This window comes from Colletotrichum tamarilloi (genome assembly GCF_030869305.1).
Source record: "Colletotrichum tamarilloi strain Tom-12 chromosome Unknown Scaffold_130.1, whole genome shotgun sequence".
In the NCBI taxonomy this organism is placed as follows: domain Eukaryota; kingdom Fungi; phylum Ascomycota; class Sordariomycetes; order Glomerellales; family Glomerellaceae; genus Colletotrichum; species Colletotrichum tamarilloi.
The window spans coordinates 51,506-76,287 of NW_026849513.1; the positions used below are offsets into that span (position 1 = coordinate 51,506).

The 24,782-nt window shown below is 53.0% G+C and overlaps 6 protein-coding genes across 6 annotated transcripts; 4 read left to right on the forward strand and 2 right to left on the reverse strand.

The window, feature by feature from the left end:
* Positions 1-3,493: 3,493 nt before the first annotated feature.
* Positions 3,494-4,670, reverse strand: CTAM01_14675 (60S ribosomal protein L8-B; the record flags this gene model as incomplete). The annotated part of the gene is made up of 4 exons (XM_060530674.1): positions 3,494-3,694; positions 3,751-4,260; positions 4,324-4,398; positions 4,668-4,670. 4 exons carry the CDS (start codon positions 4,668-4,670, stop codon positions 3,494-3,496), a joined length of 789 nt encoding a protein of 262 aa, XP_060374759.1.
* Positions 4,671-5,879: 1,209 nt separating this feature from the next.
* On the forward strand, positions 5,880-7,094 carry CTAM01_14676 (PP-loop family protein; the record flags this gene model as incomplete). The annotated part of the gene is made up of 1 exon (XM_060530675.1): positions 5,880-7,094. One exon carries the CDS (start codon positions 5,880-5,882, stop codon positions 7,092-7,094), a length of 1,215 nt encoding a protein of 404 aa, XP_060374760.1.
* A 250-nt stretch (positions 7,095-7,344) lies between these two features.
* CTAM01_14677 (uncharacterized protein) lies at positions 7,345-7,865 on the reverse strand (the record flags this gene model as incomplete). Its single annotated transcript, XM_060530676.1, has 5 exons — positions 7,345-7,365; positions 7,419-7,513; positions 7,575-7,584; positions 7,646-7,738; positions 7,818-7,865. The coding sequence occupies 5 exons, from the start codon at positions 7,863-7,865 to the stop codon at positions 7,345-7,347; spliced, it is 267 nt and encodes an 88-aa protein (XP_060374761.1).
* Positions 7,866-8,874: 1,009 nt separating this feature from the next.
* On the forward strand, positions 8,875-12,354 carry CTAM01_14678 (MOZ/SAS family protein; the record flags this gene model as incomplete). The annotated part of the gene is made up of 3 exons (XM_060530677.1): positions 8,875-9,556; positions 9,619-9,666; positions 9,719-12,354. 3 exons carry the CDS (start codon positions 8,875-8,877, stop codon positions 12,352-12,354), a joined length of 3,366 nt encoding a protein of 1,121 aa, XP_060374762.1.
* Positions 12,355-14,677: 2,323 nt separating this feature from the next.
* Positions 14,678-16,507, forward strand: CTAM01_14679 (ENTH domain-containing protein; the record flags this gene model as incomplete). Its single annotated transcript, XM_060530678.1, has 4 exons — positions 14,678-14,750; positions 14,813-14,882; positions 14,937-15,157; positions 15,228-16,507. 4 exons carry the CDS (start codon positions 14,678-14,680, stop codon positions 16,505-16,507), a joined length of 1,644 nt encoding a protein of 547 aa, XP_060374763.1.
* Positions 16,508-18,133: 1,626 nt separating this feature from the next.
* On the forward strand, positions 18,134-24,429 carry CTAM01_14680 (nucleoporin autopeptidase; the record flags this gene model as incomplete). Its single annotated transcript, XM_060530679.1, has 6 exons — positions 18,134-18,242; positions 18,342-18,473; positions 18,553-22,271; positions 22,389-22,628; positions 22,680-24,260; positions 24,322-24,429. 6 exons carry the CDS (start codon positions 18,134-18,136, stop codon positions 24,427-24,429), a joined length of 5,889 nt encoding a protein of 1,962 aa, XP_060374764.1.
* Positions 24,430-24,782: the final 353 nt, after the last annotated feature.

Below are 24,782 nucleotides of genomic sequence, written 5' to 3' on the forward strand. Positions count from 1 at the left end.
GGATGCCCGGTCGACGTAGGTGGGAACACAAGGCCGCAGAATCGAATCTATGACAAGTGACTTCCTGTCTCGGCCGACGGTATGCGAGTTAAGCTGGTTGGGAGGGACTTTGGAGTCTGAGATCGAAGATGACGGTGGTGGTGGTGTTGGCCAACGCCGAATGCCGTAGTGCAACCTGGGGTTTTCGCGGACTGGTCGTGCCACTTGAGTATAAGCAAGATGTATTGAGCTAGTGATGCGTGACGAGAACAGGCATATGCAAAGAGATTCCGAGCCTTCAGCGAAGGAAGCAAGGATGATAATAGATAGAGGGGAAAGAGGGACGATCCAATGAGCTGAGTGAAGGAGAGTATGTGTGTGTGTGTGTGTGTGTGTGAGAGAGAGAGAGAGAGAGAGAGAGAGAGAGAGAGAGAGAGAGAGAGAGAGAGAGAGAGAGAGAGAGAGAGAGAGAGAATGTGTGTGTAAGAAAGTGTGGTATGTGAAGGGCGAACCAACCTATTCCAGAAAACTTGCGTTGAGATGAGCAGAGACTTGTGGTTGAGTTGGAGAGGGAGCGCCGAGGGAATGGTTGATCCAATGAGAGATGGTGTTGTTGAGACAATGTAAATGAGCTTCAAGATCAAGCTGAGCTGAGAGAATGGTAGTATCAGACAACGTAGTGGGCAAGCGAAATAGACTCGAGATCCTGCAGTAGGCTACATGCAGATATCATAAGATGTAAGGCCATGAGCACGCGGGGGGGCGAGACATGGAGGATATTATAAGTAGTATGGCGATGCATACTTGGGCGCTACCATACATGGAGTCGATGCATGAGACGAGAGCAGAGAGACACAGACAGACGGAACACCCCCCGGGTACCACCCGCAATCCTCTTGGCCGGGACCATGACCGTGACCATTTGGTGGAGAGCTCTCCGCACCTGGAGACAGAGCCAAACACAGAGCCAGACAAAGCCAAGACTTTCGGACGAGTCGCCCCAGAGATTGACGGTGCCACACCCCGGGCATCACCAGGGACAAGTACACACGGCAGAAGACAGAAATAGGGTGGGGGGTGGGGGGGGGAGGGGAAATGGGAGACGGGAGAGAAAGACGGAGGGAAACTTGGGAAGAAGACACCATACCCCGGTCACGTCTTTGCGATGCGCACTATTTCGGGGTTGTGACCTGTGACTTGGGACGTTTGCGCTATGCCTCCGGCTAATCCACCACCCTGAGGCGGTGCGGTGTCCGCATGGCAATGGAAAGCATGGCCAGTGTTCACGGCATATGTCCTGGCTGCTATTCTTTAATGGACGGTTGTGTATAACAGAATCGGACTGAATCTAATCGATTGAAAACGCTAGCGAGGGCGCGCAGTGTATTATTGTCTCCGGCCACCGAGTGGGGGCTGAAGGACCGTCTCCGTGCGATGATCAGTCAGGCCCGGCCATCTCCGTCGGTCGGGCACTTATCTCCGTTCCAGCCCACTTGGGTCGTGGAGAATCTGACCGAGCCGCTGACAAGTTGAACTGTCCCTTTGACAGACAAGGGCAGTACCATAGTGAACCTTCCGTCTCTAATGCGCGGCCGCGGAATATGATCCATGCTCTCTGTCTTTGGGGCTACCAGAAGCCATAGGGAAACAGTTGAACCAAGAGCGACTCCCGGCTGTGAAACAGTGCTTGTCAGCGTCATCCCTCACAACACTGCCGTAAAGGCAAGGCATCCTTCGCAATCCCAATCCTTCCCTCGCTGATCTCCACGGTGTGATCGACGGTGATCTGACAGATTGGGTTCATGTCGCTATCTCAATCATAATGCAGACAGGACTGTTTACCAATGAGAAGGAGTATCGAGAGTCGAAGTTGTTGACCAGTTGCTCATCAATCCACAAGGAAACTCTTGGTTCACAGGAAGAACCAGTGAGGAAGAGAAATGCAACTAAGCTTTCTGGAAGAGGAGAACGGTATTTGGTGGTTGCTTACTAACCTAAAGCAGTTTAGCCAGCCAATGTAAGCTCTCATTGAATGTATGCGTGACAGCGTGATAGGTGCCGGGCGGGCACTCCCTCATGTTTCCCTCCCCTCTTCATAGGTAGGCTTACCTTTTTTTTTACACCCCACACAGATTATAAGCCGCCGGGGCAATGGCCCGGTCGTATGAAGAGACAAAAGTCAACCTGACCTACGCAGAGTTGTAAATAGGCTGAGCACGTCCAGAGCTCGGGTCGCACTCGCAGTCGTGCTCTTTGGATGGACAGGGACATCTCTGTGCCCGAAGTGGAAGCATATGGGTACACGAATGCCAAGAAATTCAGAACGTTTTCGATATCGCGGCCACGGCGACTTTGGAGTCTGAGGGAAGAACAAAAAAGGGGGGGAGGGGGCCTCTCCCATAGATAACCCGGGCCGGGGCCATTCCTACAATACCTACAGCTTCGGGACCTGAGACGGCAAAGCACACAACAAATGTAAAGCTGGCCCCGGGTCTGCATCCGGTCCAGGTCGCCCGACAATCATGGAATACGCCGTCTTCCACGAACATTCGACAAGCGGGCGGGATGAGGATAGTTGCGGACGTGAAGAAAGAAAGAGCCAGCGAGAGACAGGGCTGTCTGTATTTACCAATCTGGGAAGATTTCTCAGCCCAGAATACAAAACGCGCAATGCACCACAAGGTTTACCGGCTTGGCGTGCAGCAGCTCTTCAGCGTTGCACGCGTGCAGAGGCCCTCAAGTTACCATACCGCAGCTATAATGAGAGCATGTTCTCAGACTTGGTTCTTGGCACTTTGTTGAGGAACCCAAATTTTTGCATCATCGTACGGTATTTCGATGGTCGATCTGGAGCACTACCGCACTTGGACCCTTGCGCCTCTCTCTGGGTTTCTCATCAAGTTGTGGGACCCCTGTCGTCGATCAACCCCACAGCCGACTATAGCTGGTTGTTTGTTAATTACTATGTACACTCGTTCTACAGAGTGGTCCTGTAGTATCTCACGCTGTCGCATCTCGCCATATGCGACTTGCCAAGACTTTTGAGAGAAAGGCCTTCGGTAAATACAGAGTAGACTACGGCATCCATGGACGGACATACCCGTCCGTCATAATAATGGGTTGACTTGGCCTTTGTATGACTGCGCCGTGAGCCCATGGCAGACTGCCATCAGATAAGACTTGACACCTCCACAATCCACAGGAAGGGCTTCAGTAGTCTTTAATTTCCTTACAGAAATGGGCTTGAGTTATTCGCAAAAAGACTTAGCCACCGGTATCTTTACAACCCACCAACTGTCAAGTTTCACATCATTGCTGAGAATTTGGCAGGATTGAAGAAAGCGACATGTCGGATTGGGAGTAAAAGGGTCGGGAGGTCACCATGTCATGAGAGCAAAACATGAACTTGAAACCCAATAGAATAATCCCGACGCCATGCCAAATTTTTATGATCCGATAGCCTCCAGTGGCCTAGTCTCCTAATACACTAAAGTAGTCCGGGTATTGTTCCATCTTAGACCTTGATGGCGTTGTCAAGAGCCTTCTGCTTCTTCTCGGTGCGCTTCTGGGCCTTAGCACCCATGATACCACCACCCCACTGCTTGCGAGCGCTGTCGGTCTTCTCCAAGTATCCGTCCTTGATGGCGGAAACAAGCTTGGAGAGCTCGCTCTTGTCCTCGGAGCGGACCTCGGTGAAAGCGAGGACAGCGGCAGTCTATGATCAGTCAGTAAGCCGCAACAACAACATCTGTGACAACCGAGTAGACATACCTTCTTGTGGACGACGGTTCCGAGGCGGGCCTTGCCCTTGATGATGGCGAAGGGGACACCCATCTTGCGGCAGAGGGCGGGGAGGAAGATAACCAACTCAATGGGATCAACATCGTTGGGGATGAGGACGAGAGAAGCCTTCTTGTTCTCGATCAGGCCAACAACGTGGTTGAGACCGTACTTGACAGTGTAGGGCTTCTTGGAGACGTCCTCCTTCTTCTTGCCGTCCTTGACGGCGGTGGCCTCCTTGACGAGACGCTCCTTCTTCTCGGCCTTGGTCTCAGGGCGGTACTTGTTGAGGAGCTTGAAAGCCTGGGCGGCAGTGTTGCGGTCGAGGACGTGCTGGAACTGGGCGATCGCAGGGGGGACCTTGAGGCGCATGTTCAAGATCTTCTTCTGGCGCTGAAGACGGACATACTCGGGCCACTTGACCATGCGGGCCAAGTTGCGACGGGGCTGGATGTCCTGGCCGATGCCGAAGTTGCGGGGCTTGCGCTCGATGAGAGGGTTCTGCCATCATTGTCAGCCATCTATGGAACTGCGCGCGCAATCATGGACAAAATATGTACTGACCTTAGGAGCCTTCTTGGAGCCAGCCTTTCCCTGAGGGAAAGGGGCGGGAGCCACCTTCTTACCGGACTTGGGAGGCTATCATTGAGAAAGCAAGACATCAGTGAATTGTTCAAATCAACTTGTGTCTTCCTTTAACTCTAAGGAGAAGGACGGAGAAGCATTGGAAGTGAATCCAACACTTCACCATCCTTTCCAGCCAAATCATCATCAACGGCCCGTCCCCGCAAGCAAGCTAGCTAAGGACCGACGACCGAGACGGAAAATCGCAGTTCGCATAGCAGCGAAACTGGATGGAGATTGGCCTCGAGGGCAGATGAAGTCGTCTTCGTTCAATTTGTACTCACCATTTTGTCGGTTGTCGTGATACTGCCTTTGGCGGGGATGGATGAAGAGAAGGTCAATATGCAGAAACACAAATTTCGGGAGACGGATAAGACGTTGTTGGTGTGGGCGCGAAAAATTTGGATTAGGGCAAGATAGGGTGGGTACCCGATAAGAACATTTACAACATGGTCGCGTATCTGCACCGTACTGCAGGTGGGGAACCCGCACCGCTAGTCTTATCTCCACGTGATGATCGCTTTCCGACGATAAGTGACCTGAAGGCTTGAAGTTAGGTAGGTAGGTACTTTAACAAAGGAGTGCGCGGAACAGCCTTAACAGTGACGACAGGGTAGTCGACCCCACTACGAGGGATGATGGAATGTCACTTTTGCGCCAGACAAAATAGTTCACAGAGACCCGAGCACCTGATTGTTGGTCATCTTGTTCACCACGATTGGACCGACTCTTAAAGTACCCACGACAAGTATTTACGCCCATCCTGAATCAATCTTCTGCTGGCATAGGTAATTACCCGTTTGGCAGCTCAAGCGTGCAAGCTAGCAGGCAATGCAAAATGGAGACAGCAGTATCATTACGAATAAGATCCTCGTCTCTTGTTTCCTCATAAAACCCAGGCCGACAGTCTTTTTTATTCCTGGTTCACTCAGGAGGGATGCAAAGTTGCTGGAGCAGACGATTGTAATGCATGGCAAAGCGAACGAGGAGTATTTCACAGAGAAATTCCCGTCCCATTTCTGCACTAAATGACAGTACCCGTGTGGTAGGTATCTTGCCCACTAAGTGATGGAAGATCCAGGCACGGAATTCCGCGTTGCGGTACGTACCTATTGCACCGACGATGATGACTCCAAGGTCATCAAAGCGACACGGCGACACATGCTATTCTTAAATTTTCCTTAACTTCGATCTAGCAACAACAAATTCCTTTTCTGATCCGACCCCCTAGACCACTCTTCCCCCGGAATACATGTTACGTGGAGAAACACAAGCCCACGTTCACTGCGTTCTCGACTTTCCGGTTCAGCTTAATTTTATCCTGTCCGATCCACCGCGAGGTGTCAATTTCGAAGTTCGTCGATTCAACTGAGGCGACGGTTTCTCCAGCGCGAAGTGGCGCTAAACCTCTGCCGCCGACACGACACTATTTCTCTGGGACGCCTCTCGTATCGCTGGGGACCTACTTATTCCTTCCTCGTGGTGCAGCAATCAAAATGGCACCGGTACTATGCGCAAAGTGCAAGACCGAACGCGCTCTCGTGAAGCGGCCCAAGAACCACCAGAAACTTTGCAAGGCTTGTTTTATCTCAGTGTTTGAGGAAGAAGTACATCACACTATTGTCTCTTCCGCACTGTTTTCTCGGGGAGAACAGGTAGCTATCGGGGCTTCGGGTGGCAAAGACTCCACCGTTTTGGCAAGTGTTCTCAAAACCCTCAACGACAGGTATGACTACGGCTTGAACCTTGTACTCCTCAGCATCGATGAGGGCATCAAGGGTTATAGAGATGATTCGCTCGAAACCGTCAAGAGAAATGCCGTGCAATACGACATGCCCCTTACTATAGTGGGGTACGACGAGTTGTACGGCTGGACGATGGACCAGGTTGTCGAAGTGATTGGAAAGAAGGGCAACTGCACATATTGTGGTGTATTCCGCCGACAGGCACTGGACCGAGGCGCCAAGATTTTAAACATTAAACATGTTGTCACCGGCCACAACGCAGATGATGTGGCTGAAACCATCCTCATGAACCTCTTGAGAGGAGATTTGCCACGGCTAGGTCGCAGCACAAGTATCGTCACTGGCGACGACACTAGCGATGTCAAGCGCAGCAAGCCCCTCAAGTATTCTTACGAGAAGGAAATTGTGCTATATGCTCATCACAAGAAGCTCGACTACTTCAGTACCGAATGCATCTACAGCCCCGAAGCTTTCCGTGGAACTGCTCGCACCCTGATCAAGAACCTCGAACGGGTGCGGCCAAGTGCTATTTTGGATATAGTCCGCAGCGGTGAGGATATGGCTCGGCTGGTTGCAGGAGCATCAGGCAGCTCTTGCGCCGGCAAAGGAAGTACTCCCCGTGTCGCTGAGGATGACTTCATTGCTGGCTGCGGCTCGCAGCAAAGCAAAGGCCTTGCAACCGAAATTGCTCAACTGGATGCAAGCTTGAGCCAGACAAATCTGACCAAATCTCAGGAGACAGACTTCACGACTGCTCCTTCACCTTCGTCAAAGATTGGAAAGAAGATTCAGAATTCGTCTGAGACGCCCAGACCGAGACATGGCCAAGCACAGGCAACTCCGAGTGCTCCATTACAGACATTGGGCAAGTGTGAAAGATGCGGCTACATGTCTAGTCAAGCCATCTGTCAAGCCTGTCTGTTGGTGGATGGGCTGAACAAAAACAAGGCGCAGATTAGCTTATAGAGATAATAAGATCCTCATCCCAAGCCAGAACTAGCAGACATTTACAATGTTTGTCTGTGGCCCGCCTCCCACCCCTCCACTCGACGTAACCGGCACGATCAAGTCAACAATCGCATAGACTGCGGCAGTAGTTCTGAGACTGAACAGGAAATAAAAGTTTCATTGGGTGGCTGAAGTGGGTGATGAATAGTGGAAACCCCCATGGTTTCCAGACAAAGTAGCATACATGTTTCTAGTTGAACCTCATCCTCTATGTCATACGCTTCTCCAACTGCACGTTATGATTAGCCAATGTTCAGCCATCTGTCGCAAGCAAATACATACTCTCCAGGGGTGGTTCAGTTCGAAGCCCGGAGGCGCTTCGTGGTTGGCAATCTGTCCCCGCAGATCGCCCGTGAGTCTGCGATCCCGGTCCATCACTGTTATACCTTCAGGTTAGCTTTCGATCGAACAGTAGGATATGTTTCCTGTCGGTTGGACACGTACTTTGCTGTAAGGAAGCGAGGTTAGCGACGTGAATATCGAAGGAGTGCCAGTTCACGAATACTTACCCTATCCCACTGATCCAAGCCCCAACGGGGCTTCTTTCCGCCGTTCTGAATGCCCTTGATGACGTGCAGTCCGGTACCGGTGATACCGAACATCTAATACGACGTTAATTTCCATCGTGGAGGTTGGAGTCGTCTTGCGCCGGCACAATGGCAATCACAAGGTAGCTCTTACAGCAATCATGATTCCATAGGGAATCAGGGTTTCGAAAGGAACGGGCATGGTAGCGGATAGCCGTTCGGCTGAGCGTCGTTATTCGTCGGTTTGTATGTATCGAGAGGTCGCAAGGCCGACAAGAGACACAGCTTGTAGTCGTCGGTGTCTACGGGAGACGTCGTTGGATTCCGGCTTCCTTGAATTGACTGACCAATTGATGGAAGCAATCCGCAAGTCGTCGGGCCCTCGGACTGGTTATTTCTGGATCACGTGATATGTAGTTCGCGTCAGTGCTTTTGCGATCAGAATGATTGGCTGAGCATTGTGAATGGTCCCGACAGCTTGCCATTGGTCACTGTGGAAGTTATTCAATGGAAGTGGGAACCTTCCATCTATTGTTTCCGTCCCTGACACGCCTGGCAAAAGCTCCTCCCCCAAGGTTGCGTTTCGCGAATTGAAGCTCGTAGCAAGTGGCTAGCAGGTAGCTACCCAGGTACTCCGTAGGAGGCGCCTACCTACCTTAGGTACCTCCACTGCCTTGCCGTCCCACACCCCGTGAACCCAGGTGCATGTCGCACATACCTACCGTGGGAACCTAACCTCTGACCCAGGTGGTGCAGACACAGTGCTCAATTAACTGATTACTGTACGCGCCACAGGTGTGGAAGTCGCATCCCTTGGCTTGCGCCAGTCTGTTGATTAGGTATCTGCGCCTTGGACAAGACGTGAAAGCCATTGCTGGCTTTTCTACAGTCGCCGAAGAACCTGTGTCAACCATCTAGTAACGCGTTAAGTCCTCTGCCCAGAGACAGCATTCGAGCTGTACCAACGTCAGTGCATGTTTGCCGCGCATCGTCGCCTAAGGCTAAACGCGCTCACTTCTATCAACAACATTCGCTCACGGCCTGCCGATTACCACAGTTGTGCGCCAGACTCGCTCGATCCTTTGGTTTTCTTGCTAGCTATGGGCTGCGAATACCGGAATCTTGTCATTCACGGGCGAAATTCGAAGCAATAGCTCTGATAAACGATTGCAACCCGCACACTCCCGCGATCTTCGAGCTTCGACGACAAGATGGCAAGCGCTCAACTCACCGAAGAAGAGCTGCAGCAGAGCGCTCTTCTTTCAGATGAAGATGCCGACATCGAAGACGCACCAGCAGTGCCCGTCGAAAAGTTGCCTCAGGATACCGAGAGTCCCTTGACGAACCCAAACACGCACGATGACGAACTCTCGGATGCGATCGGCGATGAAGACGATGAAAGAGACGCGCCTACCTTGGACGGGGACATTGAAATGGCTGAGAATGCGGACGATAATAGCGAACTGTCCGAGCAGGACTCTCTAGAAGAGAACCTGGACGAGTACTCTGGCGTCGACATGGATCAGCGCCTGGAGCAAGACGATGGAGACGAAGCTTCGGGCGGTGCGCGCAGTCGCAGCAGCAGCTTGCTAGATGACATTGAGGAAGACGAGGCAGAAGGTGTTGGCGCTGTTAAGATCAGACCAGGCGAAACCGATGATGAGGACGCAGATGAGCCGGACAGCGAGCACTCGGAATCGCACAGTGAGTCTGGAAACGAATCCGAAGGAGGCGAAGCATGGGACGACGTCGCTGTCGAGGAAGAAGAAGACGAAGACGAAGGTTCAGAAGACGCAGCGATGAACACCTGCATGTTCTGTAAACAAGATGAAGAACATGATCCGGCAGAAGACTTCGAAGAGTACTTAGCTTGCGTTGGATGTGGAGAGAACTGTAAGTGCTCTACATCACATGGCGGAGAAATACCGCGTAGAAAGCTGACAGTATCTATTTAGCACACCAACATTGCGCCAGAGAGGCCGGCGCGTTGCAGGAGTTTAATAGTACATACTCCCTCCTCCGTCAAGCCCTATTGTGTCTAATCTTTCCTTGCAGCTGCTTCTCAGTGGAAGTGCCCCGATTGCGCGACTGCTGATGATATGCGTGCCGACGAGTCTCAAACGAATGCTTCTCCTGAATATGCAGAAAAGCTTGAAGCTGAGCAAGAGCCAGACGCTGAGCACGAACTTGGACTGTCTCCGTCGTCCAGACGGTCAACGGCATCCCAAGTAGCGCGAGACCTGCTTCCGCCCCAAAAAGGCACCTCCAAACCTGACTCTCACTCGGTGTTCAATCATCTTCTCTTGAACGACGATCCCATGGATGGAACTCGAGTTCTTCGTAAGCGCAAGACGTCTTCTGTCGAAGCTGAGGAAATCGTCATGTCGCTCAGGAAGCGTCGACGAAACACGTCCAAAGATAGGGAATCAAGCCATGGTACAGGCACATTACAGGACGGCGCCAATGGAGCTGGGGAGAAGGATACACGCCGCACACTACGTATACACCCCCCTCGAAAGTCAAAAGCGGTTACCATCACTCGACGGAGCCGGTCCATCGTTGTCAAGATACGTGTCAAGCCAGCCGCCCTTCGCCGCGTACTGTCAAGAAAGTCCTCGTCCAATCGAAGAAGAACAGAGAAAGTGATAGACACAACGGCTTCGTCCCAGGATGGATTGGCTGCAGCCATGGCAGCTTCCTTTACTTCCACTGACTACTCACATCCCTTCTATTCCTTCTTGGACCGGGAAACCGACGATGTAAGAACAAAGCCATACGGAGGCATTCTCAGCGAGATCGAAGCAGATACATCAAGGACTTTGCCGACCAATGATGATCGCCGAAGATTCGATGAAGCCAAGCAAAAAGCCGAGGAGGTATGGCGAGCTCGTCTCCACAGCATCCAACTCAACCTAGCGACACCGGCCAAGAGGCCCAAGAAAAATGCTGGACCAGCGAGCCAAATCGAGTGCATCGATTTTGGAGGCTGGGAAATCGACACTTGGTATGCCGCTCCCTATCCGGAGGAGTACAGCCGGAATCGCACTCTCTACATTTGCGAATTCTGTCTGAAGTACATGAACTCGGATTATGTCGCCTGGCGTCATAAACTAAAGTGCCCAGCCAAACATCCACCGGGCGACGAGATATACCGGCATGGATCCGTTTCGGTCTTTGAGGTTGATGGCCGAAAAAACCCTGTCTACTGCCAGAATCTGTGTCTCCTCGCCAAACTATTCTTAGGGTCCAAAACGCTCTACTACGATGTTGAGCCGTTCCTATTCTACGTATTATGCGAATACGATGCTCTTGGCTACCACTTTGTTGGTTACTTCTCCAAGGAGAAACGAGCCAGCAGCCAGAACAATGTTTCTTGCATTCTAACCCTGCCCATACACCAGCGAAAAGGCTACGGTAATCTCCTGATTGACTTTTCATACTTGCTCACTCGCGTAGAGCGCAAGACTGGATCACCAGAAAAGCCTCTTTCGGACATGGGCCTCGTCTCCTACCGCAACTACTGGAGGCTGGTACTCTGCCGGTATCTCCTTGACCATGTCGAGGAGGATAAGTCTACGGCACCGGGCCTCAGTGTTCGGCAAATGTCCGACGATACCGGACTGACTCCTGACGACGTCATCTCTGCCCTTGAAGGTCTCCGATGCCTCGTCCGTGATCCAGTTACGGAGCTCTACGCCTTCCGTGTCGACCTTTCGTACTGTAACGACTACATAGCAAAATGGGAGAGCAAGGACTACGTCAAACTGAATCCAGACGCGCTCACCTGGACTCCGTACGTCATGGGGCGTGGCAATGCTACAAACTTTGAGTTGGGTCCAGCTATCAGCGCGATTGCGCCACGAGAAGAAGATGACATTCACAAACCTGTGCAGAGTGTGCCGCTACCAGCCTCTCAACAAGAGGCAGCAGCCAATGGCATTATCGACAACACTCCCGTTGCCGAAGGCGGTCCATCGAACATCGCTGAGGAGACTGATACAGAAGCGACTGGGCCGAAGTTGGAGTCCAATATTTTTGAATCCACGGAGTCACATCCAGACGGTCTGACGAACGGCGAGACTGGCCTAGAACAGGCTGAGGAAGAGCCGTCCCAGCTCAAGGAAGCGCTTCAGTCTATTCCCGAACAAATGGTCGGAGGCGACTGGGCCAGCCTGTACAAAGACGTACCTCCATCGAGGTTCGAGGTATATCCGCCTCCGGGGGGTCGACGGTCCGACCGGCCGCGACCCAGTGTACCTCGGCCTATCGTAGCACGAACAACGAGCAGCAACTCCAGACCGCGACGTTCGGGCGGTGGCAGCAGCGCGAGACGAACCACATCAAGCCGACCCAAGAGTAAAAGCTCATCGTCGTCATCACGGCGTAAAACGGGGGGAACGGGACGTGGACCGGGCCGTTGGCCGAAGGGTACTAAGAAAAGCGATTACGGTAATGCCGATAGTGGGCCCGGTCTCCCGCCGGGCTGGCTTAGAGAGAAGCAAGAGAAACAGCGGCTGGCTGGCCTTGCTGTGACCAATGGCGAAGAGGCCGAAGGACTCACCATCGAGGGCAACGAGACAATGGATGTGGTTCGTGTGCAGTTCCAGGAAGGGGAACACGAGGACGCTGGCGCCGAGGGAGCAGCAAGCAAACTCAACGGTGACGTTGGCGGCCAAGCAGAGGACGAGTGATGCCAAACAACCGATACCCCCTTACACTATTCATATTCCTAGTCTCATGCGAGCCGACTTGTACCATATTGTCTTCTTAGTAATGCCAGCGCTGCAACTATTCGTTTTCTATTTTCATTTTTCTTTTTCGTCTAATCGAATACTAGTGAGACGTATTCAACCAGTGTCTTTACTGTGGACGAAGGCAGCTCAAAAAGGAGTGGGTAGTACTAACAACTTTTGCAATTCTTGAAAACCGCTTTAATTTTGTTTACCTATCTGCAGGCAGGCAAACCTAAATTAGAGGTTGGCATTACTGAGCATTGAGATGTGGCTGATTAAAGGCGCGTCTGGTTCTTACTCCTGTGACATCCACGGTTGTCAGCCACATAGTCAACCTCGCCCTAGCCTCTTTCCAGCATTCTCCGTTATAAGGAGACTGGTTGTCACGCTTCCTATCCGGACCGTCCCTCTCAAATACGTCTCCGGCCACCTCACATGACCTTGCGATAGTATGCATCCGTATCCATTCTGCTCAGCAACTCAACCGTAAAGGAGCCGAAGCTAAATTCACTCAGCCTCCCTTGATGACATGGCCGTAGCCTCCGATTTGGCCACCTTCTTGCTTTCATCCAATCGCTGAGTTACATGCCTTCTCAGTACGCGCAAGCACGTGATAAAGTCTTTGTCTACGTGACACAGAGGGTAGATGGGCAGCAACACATTTTATGAGAAGATCATTCTCGAGTGAACATGGGAGTGAGGGTGTAGGCGTGTGATAGAGCTGCAACGATGGAGGTAATACCTTAGTAAGAGCCGAACAGGTCGGTAAGCTGGTACGGTAGCTTAGGTAAAATGTCTGCCCATAGGTAACCTGGAAATGTCAGGTTGGCAAGGTTGGGTCCGGCATAAGGGTATCCGCCCGCCGCGTATCCGTCGGTGAGGTGTCGCTGATGGGGTCTGCTTGTACCTTAACCTCAAAGCACATGCTTAAATACCTAGGTCGGGTAGGTAGCTTTTTTGATCGCCTGCAACGTGTGAGGTAAGGTACTTGTCGGAATGAAGACCTGCAGAGGCACATCCTGTCGCATGTTGTTCGAGACATAAGGTACCGCCAGCTTTGCGCTACCGAAATGGAAGTACGGGCAGCCGCTACACAAATTGACAAACGTTAATTTAGACGAAGTGCCTCATGCCATATCTACTCGGTAGCCTGGCATTTTCTATAGACATCCACGACCTCTTTGAGTTGACTTGCCATCCAGGTGAATGAGTGCTAGGTACCTTACCTTGAGACCTTGGTTGTCAGGAAAGGTAAGGTATTTTGTACTTTGTGCCGGGGCAAGGTACGGATACCTTTACCGACACAGCCTTCTGGCTCCACACTGAGGTAACTTCTATGCGTGGGACAGGCCTGGAAGGAGACTGCTCCAGCGCTCCAAAGTCTTGGACCTCCGAGTCGCAGTCTCCGTCTCCGACCGCCCGGCCAAGTTGCATTACGCACACGCACTCGCCGCACCGCCAGAGACATGAAGTGTGACACTCAGGTCGTCACTCCCGCCCCAGTGCCAAGTGCCCAGTGCCCAGTGCCCAGTGTCAAAGTCAGTGCCCAGTGCCAACCGAACCGGGACCTTTCTGTCTTTTTGCCTTCCAAGTTCCACGTTGCTTTCTCAAGTCGTTCATCTTTGACAAACTTTAATGCTTCACCTTCAGAACTTCCATCTTCCGACAATCGCGACGCTCTAGGCACAAACAAGCGCCATCTTCGTCGTCAAAAATCTACCCACTAGCCAGCTAGGCACTCCGTCTCCGTCTCTCAGTTTGCTGGGCTCCGCTATCCGCCGTCATCTGGCCTGCCTCCTCACCCCAACCACTGGCGAAGTCGGCCTTGCGACCCGTTCATTCCCCTCCGCCGACCCTTCGTCTGCCAACGCTCTGTGCTAGGCCGTCCTTCGATTCGTTGGACCAAGCTGTCGTCACAAGCGCCCCTCCCACCTCCAACCTTTGCCTTCCATCCATCATCAGCTTGTCTCTTCGCTGCGCTTTTATCCAACCCTCTGACAACACTGTCAATCATTCTGCGTGCTATTGCTCGTCGCATCAGCAATCAGCAATCGCCTGCGTTGGGCCCAAGCTCTCCGTTGTTGTCGCCCTAGTCGCACCCAGGTACATCGCGTCTGTCGTCACTATCTTCCAGCGCATCCGACAGCCCACTTTCTCCCGAACAATACCCAACCTCCCTTCCTCACGGGAACCGGACTTGGCATCGCCTACCAATCCATCGCACACCACCTACTGACAAAACAACACCCTCGGACGGGCCGACGACCAAAACACCGCCAAAATGTCCAAGGTTATGCGAAGTGTCAAGAACGTGACCAAGGGTTACTCCAGTGTCCAGGTCAAGGTTAGAGAAGGTGAGTCGCAGATCTCCCGAGCATTCGTCCTCCTTGGAACCCATCCTGACACTCGTTTTTAGCAACCAGTAACGATCCATGGGGTCCTACCGGAACTCAAATGAGCGAGATTGCTCAGCTCACGTACAACACGTAGGCTTTTCCCTTCACCGTCGATTATGGGAGTCCGCTAAGTTTACATTTCAGATCTACCGAGTTCTATGAAATTATGGACATGCTCGACAAGCGTTTGAACGACAAGGGAAAAAACTGGAGGCACGTTTTGAAAGCCCTCAAGGTGCTCGACTACTGTCTGCACGAGGGCTCCGAGCTTGTCGTGACGTGGGCGAGACAGAGCATCTACATCATCAAGACATTGCGCGAGTTCCAGTACATCGATGAAGACGGTAGAGATGTTGGCCAAAACGGTATGCGCCCCCTCTACTGTTCCTAGTGCATTCACTTTGGTCAATTCGCGAGGTTTCTGACAGTGACCAGTACGTGTTGCCGCCAAAGAACTTACGTCTCTCATTCTGGACGAAGAGAGGCTTCGAGCCGAAAGAAGCGATCGCAAGTCATGGAAATCCCGCGTCACAGGGTTAGAAGAATTCGCTCCTCAGCATACCAGCCCTACTCAACCGCGAGTCCGCCGCCGCATGAGCAACGAGGACGATACCGAATACAGACTCGCTATTGAGGCTAGCAAGCATCAGGAGGAAGAGGACCGCCGGAAACGAGCCGGCCGCGGCGCCAACGAAAGCGAGGATGATGACCTAGCTAAGGCGATCAAACTTAGCAAAGAGGAGGACGAAAGGCGCAGACGAGAGATGGAAGACAACAACGCCTCGCTCCTCTTCGACGACACCCCCGTCCAGTCAACGCAACCGCAGTACACTGGATTTAACCAAGGCTATCAGCAAGGCAGTGCTGTGGACTTCTTCGCCAATCCCATCGACCAGAACCAACTTCAGACGCAACCCACCGGTTACATGAACAATGCGTATACCGGATACCAACAGCCGCAGGCGACAGGGTTCCAGAATGGCTACGGCGGAAACGGTTTCGGCATGGACCCCTACGGACAGCAACAGGGCATGCAAGGCTTCCAGCCGCAGCCAACGGGCTACAACCCTTACGCCCAGCAGAACATTACCCCTCAGGAGACAGCCTCGCAGCCAGGGAGCAACAACCCGTGGTCGACCGGTTCGATGAAGGCGGGCAACCCAATGAAACCAATGCAAACGGGTTCCAACAACCCCTTCGCGTCCTCATTTGGCCGCCCGCAGACGCAAAATTCTATGCCCCCCTTGCCAGAACAGAAGACACTCTCAGCTTTCAGCCAGCCCAGCTTCGCTCAGCAGCAGCAGCAGCCGCCGCTGCCTCAGCAACCTCAGCAACCTCAACTCACATCGCAGCCGTCCTTTGGAACCCCGCAGAAGGAGCTTACGGACCACGAAGCCAAGCTCAATGCGCTACTTGCTGGGGGAGACGGTATGGACACATACGGCAACACCGGCCAGACACGTATTCCAGCGCAGCACACTGCACCTGGGACCTTTGTCAACAGCGCCGGCTCTGGTGCCCAGCGACTTACTGCAGAGGCAACTGGAAGCAACCCTTTCCTCCGATCACAATTCACAGGCATGCCTAGTATGTCATATGGGCAGCAAATGCCGGCTGCCACAGGTCCTGCAGGTATCAATGGCAGCAACAATCCATTTGCGGTCGGAAGACCACAGCAGCAAAACACGCAGCCGCAGGACCTCATTCAGTTTTAGGTCACCGTGTCACGTGGGGATATACTACGAGGCTGACGTGGGCGCTTGATCATCGGCGCTGTTCAAGCCAACAAATGTTTGTACTGAGGCTCAAAAGGATTCCTTTTTTTTTTTTTTTTTTAGAGTCTGGGGGATGCAGAGGTTCTTACTTGCGGTGCGGTCACATACCCGGCAGAGGACTCAACTTGTTCCTGTTCATAGTTGGCCGGCGGTTTGCTTCGATTTACATTTACACAGCTTGCCTATAGCGCTCTTCAATGAGCCATTTATGATCTTTGAAATTTTGCCACAGCATGTACCACAAGCCGATGTCCTGTCACCCGCCAACGACCTCAGTGATGAGCAATGGAGGGGTTTAACGTCGTGCCATGATGATTGCACAGTACCATGCTTTTCATGCAAGATGATCACGGTTAGCACCTACACCCAGTAACCATCTTGGCCAAAAAAAAAAAAAAAAAAAAAAAACTGTTGGGTTTTCGCTTCTACCAAAGGGGCACGGCGAGTGTGGCAGCCTAGGTAGATTTATAAATGAGTACCAACTGGCTGTGTATTCATAATAGAGAGACAGGTTTCTGACATATGCACAAGGTCCAGACTCTCCCTGTTTTCAACGGAAGACCACTTGACCAATTGGAACGAATGAAGAGAATCTCAAGTAGTAAAAATTCCTCGGGAAACATGCATTTGAGTGTATGAATCAACGTCAACAGCGAAAACGTGATCTGATGACCTAGCAGGCGTTTTCGTGGAAGTCGTTTATGCCCACGATGTAAGAGATGCAAAGGTACCATTACTAATAAAACTAGGCGTAAGCTACTTGCGGGTGGCTCTGCCTACAACTGCCTGGAACAGGATTCTAGCTTGATCATTGGCTGATTTCTTCAAGCTCCTTCAAGTTGTCGAATCGGAGACAGCTATTGTCCTCAGGCAGCAGTTGCCGGAAGCTACCTAGCACGCCTAGATCTCGCCCGCGGGAGCTACCACCTTACCTTACCTAAGCTTCCTACGCTACTTGGGCACCTTTCCAACCGCGCCAGCTTTGGAAGTAACCTCTGCAAAGAGACGTGAGCTCAAGGCCATTTACCTACTTAAATCATTTCACCCTTCTCGTAGGCACACGCGACTAACCCGCAAACTTCACCTGGCAAGTTTGACAGCAGTTTTGACCGTTGCATTTTTGTTGTCTTGCTGCTTCTGTCGACGTCTTGACGACTTGCATTCCCCAGTACCTTCCTTGGGCTGTTCAATCCCCCTGCCCCTTTCGTACCAGTCAGTACCTGGGCAGCGCGCATCCCTTCCCACCCCCCCAGCCTTTTTTTCTCCACGTATCTCTCCGTTCCTCAGCGCGCTTCGCAAAGTGCAAAAAAAACTCGACCACAACCTTGGCTAGGTGTACTCGACACAGCTCACCCAAGTCACGTCGTCAATCGAACCCGCCGACGCGACGACAGCACATCAACATCATCGGCACCCCTCCGACCCGATTGCGCTGGATGTTTGCCCGCAACTGATTGTCGGCGACACATACCGCGTCCACGAGCCTGGACCTAACGCCCTCGTCGCGCCATCGATCAACTGGCCACGACTGTATCACGACTTCGTCGCTGCTAGTCATCGCCCATCATGTCCGGCTTTGGCAGCACCGGCTTCGGCGGCTTTGGCTCGACCAACAATCAGCAATCTACTGGTTTTGGCGGCTTCGGGGCTACCAACAACACCACTGCTAGCACTGGTAAGTCGAATCCTTCTCCGTCGCATCACCTCACCTTGTCGTCCTGTCTTATTCCACTCCTCCCCCGATTGCCTGCCAACTAACTACCGTGTGCTCAAGGCTTCGGCTCTGGCAACACTACAAACAATGCCTTTGGGTCTACCGGTACCACCAATACCGGTGGCGGCTTGTTTGGCGGCTTGTTTGGCGGCGGCGGCGGCACAACCAGTGCTTTTGGCGGCACATCATCGGGTAGGTTGATCTCGCCGCTGTCAGGAGTGGATGATGCACAGGCTCCATCAGTATCATGCTAACTTTACATGTTTTCTAGGATTCGGCGCCAACACAGGCTCGACATTCGGTGCCGCGAAACCCGCCTTTGGGGCCACTCCATCTACCGGAGGTGGCCTGTTCGGTGCATCCAGCACTACCAACACAACAGCCGCTCCATCTACAGGATTCGGCGGCTTTGGCGCCAACACCACAACCACGAATACCTCATCGCCTTTCGGAGGCACCTCGGGCGGAGGCTTATTCGGCAGTGCCAACAAGCCCGCTTTCGGCTCCGGCACCGCTAATACTACCGGCGGCACATCGCTCTTTGGCGGTACCACGTCTACTGGTTTCGGCGGAACTACGAATACTGCCAGCGGTGGCTTCGGCGCGACCATGAACCCCGGCATCGGATCCAACGTTGGCGACCCACCAGGCACCGCGATCACCCCCTTCCAAGCACACCAAGAGAAGGAGACTACTGGAGCTGGAAATCAATCCAATTCCTTCCAAAACATCCTGTTCCAAGAGCCGTACAAGAAGTGGTCGTCCGATGAGTTGAGGTTGGCTGACTATGCTCAAGGCCGTCGTCATGGCAATGCCAGTGGAGGAGGAGCCTTTGGTGTTTCCAACTTTGGCAGTGGCGGATTCGGAGCAACGAACAACCAGCAGACCACAGGATTCGGAACAGGCGCCTCTACTGGAGGAGGCCTTTTCGGTGGTGGAGCCAACAACACCACAAACACAACAACAACCACTGGCGCCTTTGGAGGTGGTTCTACCGGAGGTTTCGGTGCTGGCGGCGGCGGCTTGTTTGGAAACAATGCCGCTAATCCGGCGACCGGGGGAGGCCTTTTCGGTAGCGGAACGGCGACCACAGCGGCGCCTGCTCAGTCTGGCGGTCTCTTTGGCGGTGGTTCTACTGGAGGTTTCGGCGCCACGGGTACCACTGGTGGGTTCGGGGCTACTAACAACAACACTGGGGGCGGTCTTTTCGGCTCGAACAACAATACCGCAACCCAAAACAAGCCGTCAGGCTTTAGCTTCGGAAACACTGGAGCGACTACTGGTGGCTTTGGGAACACCGCGACCACCGGCTTCGGTGCGAACAACAACACCGCCGGCAACGCCAGCACTACGGGTGGGCTATTTGGAAGCAACACCGGACAAGCTACAGGTGGTGGCCTCTTTGGCAATAATCAAGCACAGCCTCAGCAGCAGAACACCGGCTCAGCATTTGGTGGAGGATTCGGTCAGCAAAACCAGCAAACGGGTGGCGGTGGACTATTCGGAAACACCCAGCAGAAGCCAGCAACAGGAGGTGGTCTTTTTGGAGGCGGCGGCGGCGGCGCGACGACAGGTGGAGGACTTTTCGGCGGTGGAAACACTTCTTCCACCTCATTTGGTGCCACGAACACGAACACCAACACTGGCGGAGGTCTCTTTGGCGCGAAGCCGGCAGCTACCGGCGGCGGTTTGTTTGGGTCCAACCCGGCAGGACAGACCAACAACGCAGGTGGCGGCCTGTTCGGCGGCGGCTTAGGCCAAAATAACCAGACTCAGCAACAGACTGGACAAACTTCTCTATTTGGAGGAGCCCAAAACCAGGCCAAGCCTGGTGGCCTGTTTGGCTCATCTCAACCCGCCAGCAGCGGCATGTTTGGTGGACAAAACAATCAACAGCAGGGCGGCATGTTCGGAGGCGCTAACCAGCAGCAACAGCAACCGCAGAACTCCTTGTTCGGTGGTTCACTGCTGGGCAATTCCCAAGGGGTCAGCCAAGGCCCCCAGTCTCTCACGGCCAACATCAATGACGTCTCTGCCTATGGCTCGCCGTCGCTCTTCTCCAACCTGGGAGGCTCAGAGACGCCTAATCCTGGACCTTTGGCCACACCTCTTTCAAGCAAGTCTAAGCCTAGACGTAGCTCGATCTTGCCCATGTACAAGTTGAATCCCGCGTCAGCCGCTCGCTTCGTCACTCCCCAAAAGCGAGGCTTTGGGTTTTCATACAGCACCTATGGTACACCCGGAGGCAGTCCTTCAAGCGCAGCGAGCACCCCTGGCGGTGCCAGTCGAAGCTTATTGGGTTCCTCGAGCTTCAACCGAAGCTTGAGCAAGAGCGTGTCAACCAGCAACCTGCGGAGAAGCTTCAATGCTGAAGATAGCATCCTTGCACCTGGTGCTTTCTCTGCCAGCTCTGGACCCCGCTATTACGGCCAGAACGGAAGTGTCAAGAAGCTGATCATCAACAAGGACATGCGCAGCGACCTATTCTCTACACCTACCAAGGAAAAGCCGTCTACTGATCTGGTCAATGGCTCTCGCAAGCTGTCGAAGAGGGTCAGCTTCGATACTAGCACGATGGACACCCCTGAAGTCGATGATAATGACAGTGTCTTGGGATCTGTGCCAAGAGTCGGAAACGTCGCTCAAGAATCGACTCCGACCAGTGTCAACGTTAACGGAAGCAAGCCCGCTAGCGCTACCGCAGAGGCAGATCCCAGCAAGGGTAAAGAGCTGACTATCGTCCATGAGGAAGATATTTCCTCCCAAACACCCGAAGTCAATAAGGAGGGTCTCGACGCCGCCCCCGGTGCCTACTGGATGAGCCCGACCAAGGAAGCTCTCGCCAACATGAACAGAATGCAGCGTCAACAAGTCACAAACTTCACTGTGGGTAGAGACAACGTCGGCAGTGTTCGCTTCAAGGTCCCCGTCGATCTTACCAACATTGATCTGGACGAGATCTTTGGTGGAATCGTCATTCTTGAAACTCGATCTGCGACTGTTTACCCCATTGCAGCCAAGAAGCCTCCTGTCGGCAAGGGGCTGAATGTTCCGGCTCTCATTTCTCTGGAACAGTCGTGGCCACGTGGTAGAGACAAGCGCCCTAGCAACGATGCCAAACGTTTCAACAAGCACATTGAGCGCCTGAAGCGCATCGAAGACACAACCTTTGAAAGCTATAACACCGATACTGGCGTGTGGAAGTTCTCTGTTGAACATTTCACCACCTACGGCTTGGAGTATGATGAAGATGACGATGAGCCAGAGCAGTCTGCAGTCCAGCAGCCCCAGGAGGAAGTTTCTTTCAGCAACGCTTCTCAGGAAGACTCCTACGATTCGCAGTCCAGCCCAAGGGAAGATGACACCTTTGACTTCCGCAGAAACAAGCGACGCGCTCTTCCTGGCGCATTCGACCAACGTGATGAAGACTTCGGTGACATCGAAGATGCTCAACGCCCCTCCCAGCGCCAGTCTTTTTTAGGGGATAGCTTCGCGGGTCCGACGTCCAATGCGCTCATTCTGTCGACTGAAGAGGAGACAGACGATCAGGACAACGGATATGGCACGTCTGAGGACGAGGACATGGTGGGTACTCCAGTCAGACGCCATCTTGCCGCGGAGCAACCAATCGACTCGCCGGAAGGCGATGGAACTGCCCCAACAAGCGAAACACCAGGAGGCATTCTTCGAGCAAGGATGCGGGCACTGAAGGGTTCGGCTACTCCCATGAAGCTTCAGGTTGCCGGTGGAGACGAGTGGATGGACATGCTTCAGCGGTCTGTCAGCCCTCAAAAGAGAGATCGGGCGTTCTTGCGAAGTGTGAACGAGACAGCATTGCGTCCAGCTGCCGACGATGCCGATGCAGCAAGCCAGAGAGGTCGAGTTGTGTCAGACGGGCGTGGATTCGCTACAAGCATCGATTTGATGAACTCGCTGTTTGAAAAGGCAAAGGCGCCGCCTGCGCCTACGCAGACGAGAGGCTTTGTTCAGGTTGGTGAATACTTCATGGTCTAGGGGTTGCCAAAACTCGGCAAAACGGTTTCGGGCTCTGATTGACTATCCTGTACTTAAGATGAGATCAGTTGACTAAAATAAATTTCTTTCTAGTGGCCCTACGAGCGACAAACCAAGTCTTTCGTTGACCAGTCCGATATGAGTGATGCCGACCACGCCTTTCACAGTTCAATGAGGCCCACCTGGGGACCCGACGGAACGTTGCTGTTCACATCGACCCGTTCGTCTCTTGAGGATGCCAGCAAGAAAGGCGCAGCCAGCAACCTGATGATCACGAAGAATGTCATCCAAGCAGAAGGGCGAGAAATCCAGGCGGCCAAATTTTCCAATGAGGTGAGCTCGTCTGATGGCACGCCATGAGGTACAGCGACTAACACATGTCAGGACTCTGCTAAAGCCCTCGAAAACCACATTCGCCTAACCAACGTTGAGCTCGTCGGGGATGTCCCGAAGCTGTCGTTGCAGCCTGGTTCGCTCAAGTCTCTTTTCCATGACCAGGACTCAGGCAACCCCGCGAATGCGAACGAGAAGCTTGTTTGGGATCTTGCTTGCATTCTGTTTGACGGCGACGCCAGCACTGAGTCTCGCAGAAGCACGCTATCCCAATTTTGGGCAACGCTTGTTGACTCTGCATCATCACGGTCTGTTGCTCTTGCAAAGTCCAGCGAAGAGAAGGCCATTGCAGCCTTGTCTGGTCACCGTGTCCAAGATGCCTGCAAACACTTGCTAGACGGGAAGGATTTCCACCTTGCGACGCTAGTATCATTGATTGGTAGCAGTGACCAGTCAAAGAAAGACATGCGCGAGCAACTCAGCGAGTGGCAAGATGCTAACTTCCTGTCTGAGTTCTCCGACCCTGTCCGAGCGATATACGAGATTCTGAGCGGCAACGTGTGCGTGTGTGAAGGGAAAAAGGAGGTTCCCCTTCATGACCGCATTGAGTCATTTGTCATTTCCGAACGATTTGGCTTGGATTGGAAGCAAGCATTTGGTCTTCGCTTATGGTACTCAATCTCGCGCAAAGATGACCTTTCGGCCGCGGTCCGCGTGTTCAAGGAGGACGTGACTCAGGACAGGGAGCAGCGTCCACAGACGTGGTACGTTGAGCAAGGCATTCCGGCACTCTGGGAAGACCAAGACCAAGACCTGCGGGAAGACCTCCTATGGGGCTTGCTCAAGCTGTACGCGGACAGCGAGACCGATTTGGAAGCTGTCCTGCGGCCAGAGAACAGTCAACTATCACCACTGGACGTCCGGCTTAGCTGGCAACTGAGCCGCGCGCTCCTCTCTACTGGCAAGGTTGCTTACGGTCGCGACGCGACGGAAAAGGCTGACGCTCTGACAATTTCCTTCGCCGATCAGCTCATCAACGAGGGCAGTTGGCTGGAGGCCACCTTTGTGCTGCTGCATCTCAGCCAGGCAGACAGAAGGGCGAAGGCTGTTCAAGATAACCTTTGCCGTCATGCTGCTCTTTTGGGTCCGGAAAACGGAAGTAACTTCGCCACGCTCGCTCACACTTTGAAGGTGCCGGCCTCTTGGATTTGGGATGCCCAGGCTCTTTACATGCGAGCGGTGAAGAGAGATGCTGCTTCCGAAGTGCAGTGCCTACTCCGTGCCGGCTCATATTTCGAGGCCCACGAGGTTTTCGTGCACAAAGTTGCGCCTTCTGCCGTCATCAGCCGCGATTATAATGAACTGGCCTCTATTTTGGCCCGTTTTGAAGACCACAAGAACGACATCGCAGGCTGGACTCTGGGTGGTGAGGTCTACAAGGCCTTTTTGGAGCTTGTGGATAGTCGCAGGCAGCGGCAACAGATCTCCTCGTCTACCCTCGAGAAGTTGGTTGCGGGCCTTCCTGCCATGCGCGAGCATGCAGAGAGTGCCAACGTAACGAGTATGGCAGCCATCTCAGAGATGAGCTCAACAGTAGCTAAGGTTATGGTGGAGACGTCCAGACAAGACCAGGTAAGAATGTCCGAGGACCACTTCTCGTTAACGCAATGCACTAACAAAATCTCCTTCATAGGATGTTCCTCGTGTACTAGGTCTCCCCGTCACAGAGGACGGTCACCTCAAGCACTCACTGCAACTGGGTCTTTCCTACTATGAAGGACTGATGGCCGGAGCCAGATAGGCGATAGGAGAAAAAGGATAAAGAGAGAAGCTAGGGTGCAGAGGGAGACTGCTTTCTGGAGTTGGGCATGGCGTCAAGACTGCCCAGAGGGAGGGAAAGGAAGCAATAATGTATCATGTATGTTGTAAGGCGTAGCTGCATTCTGGCGTATCCAGAAATCTATATGTTTTGCCTGAATGGCGTTGTACTGTCGCAAGCATCAAAATAATTGTTTCTACCAATTGGAATGGCCGAAGTATTGTGTTATGTGTGTTTTCTACCTCATGATTACATTGAGAGGTCGTGGGATGGAAAAGTAGACCTGTAGGTTCATGAGCCAGCCACTCAAGTCAACCCACTTTGTAACCTAATTC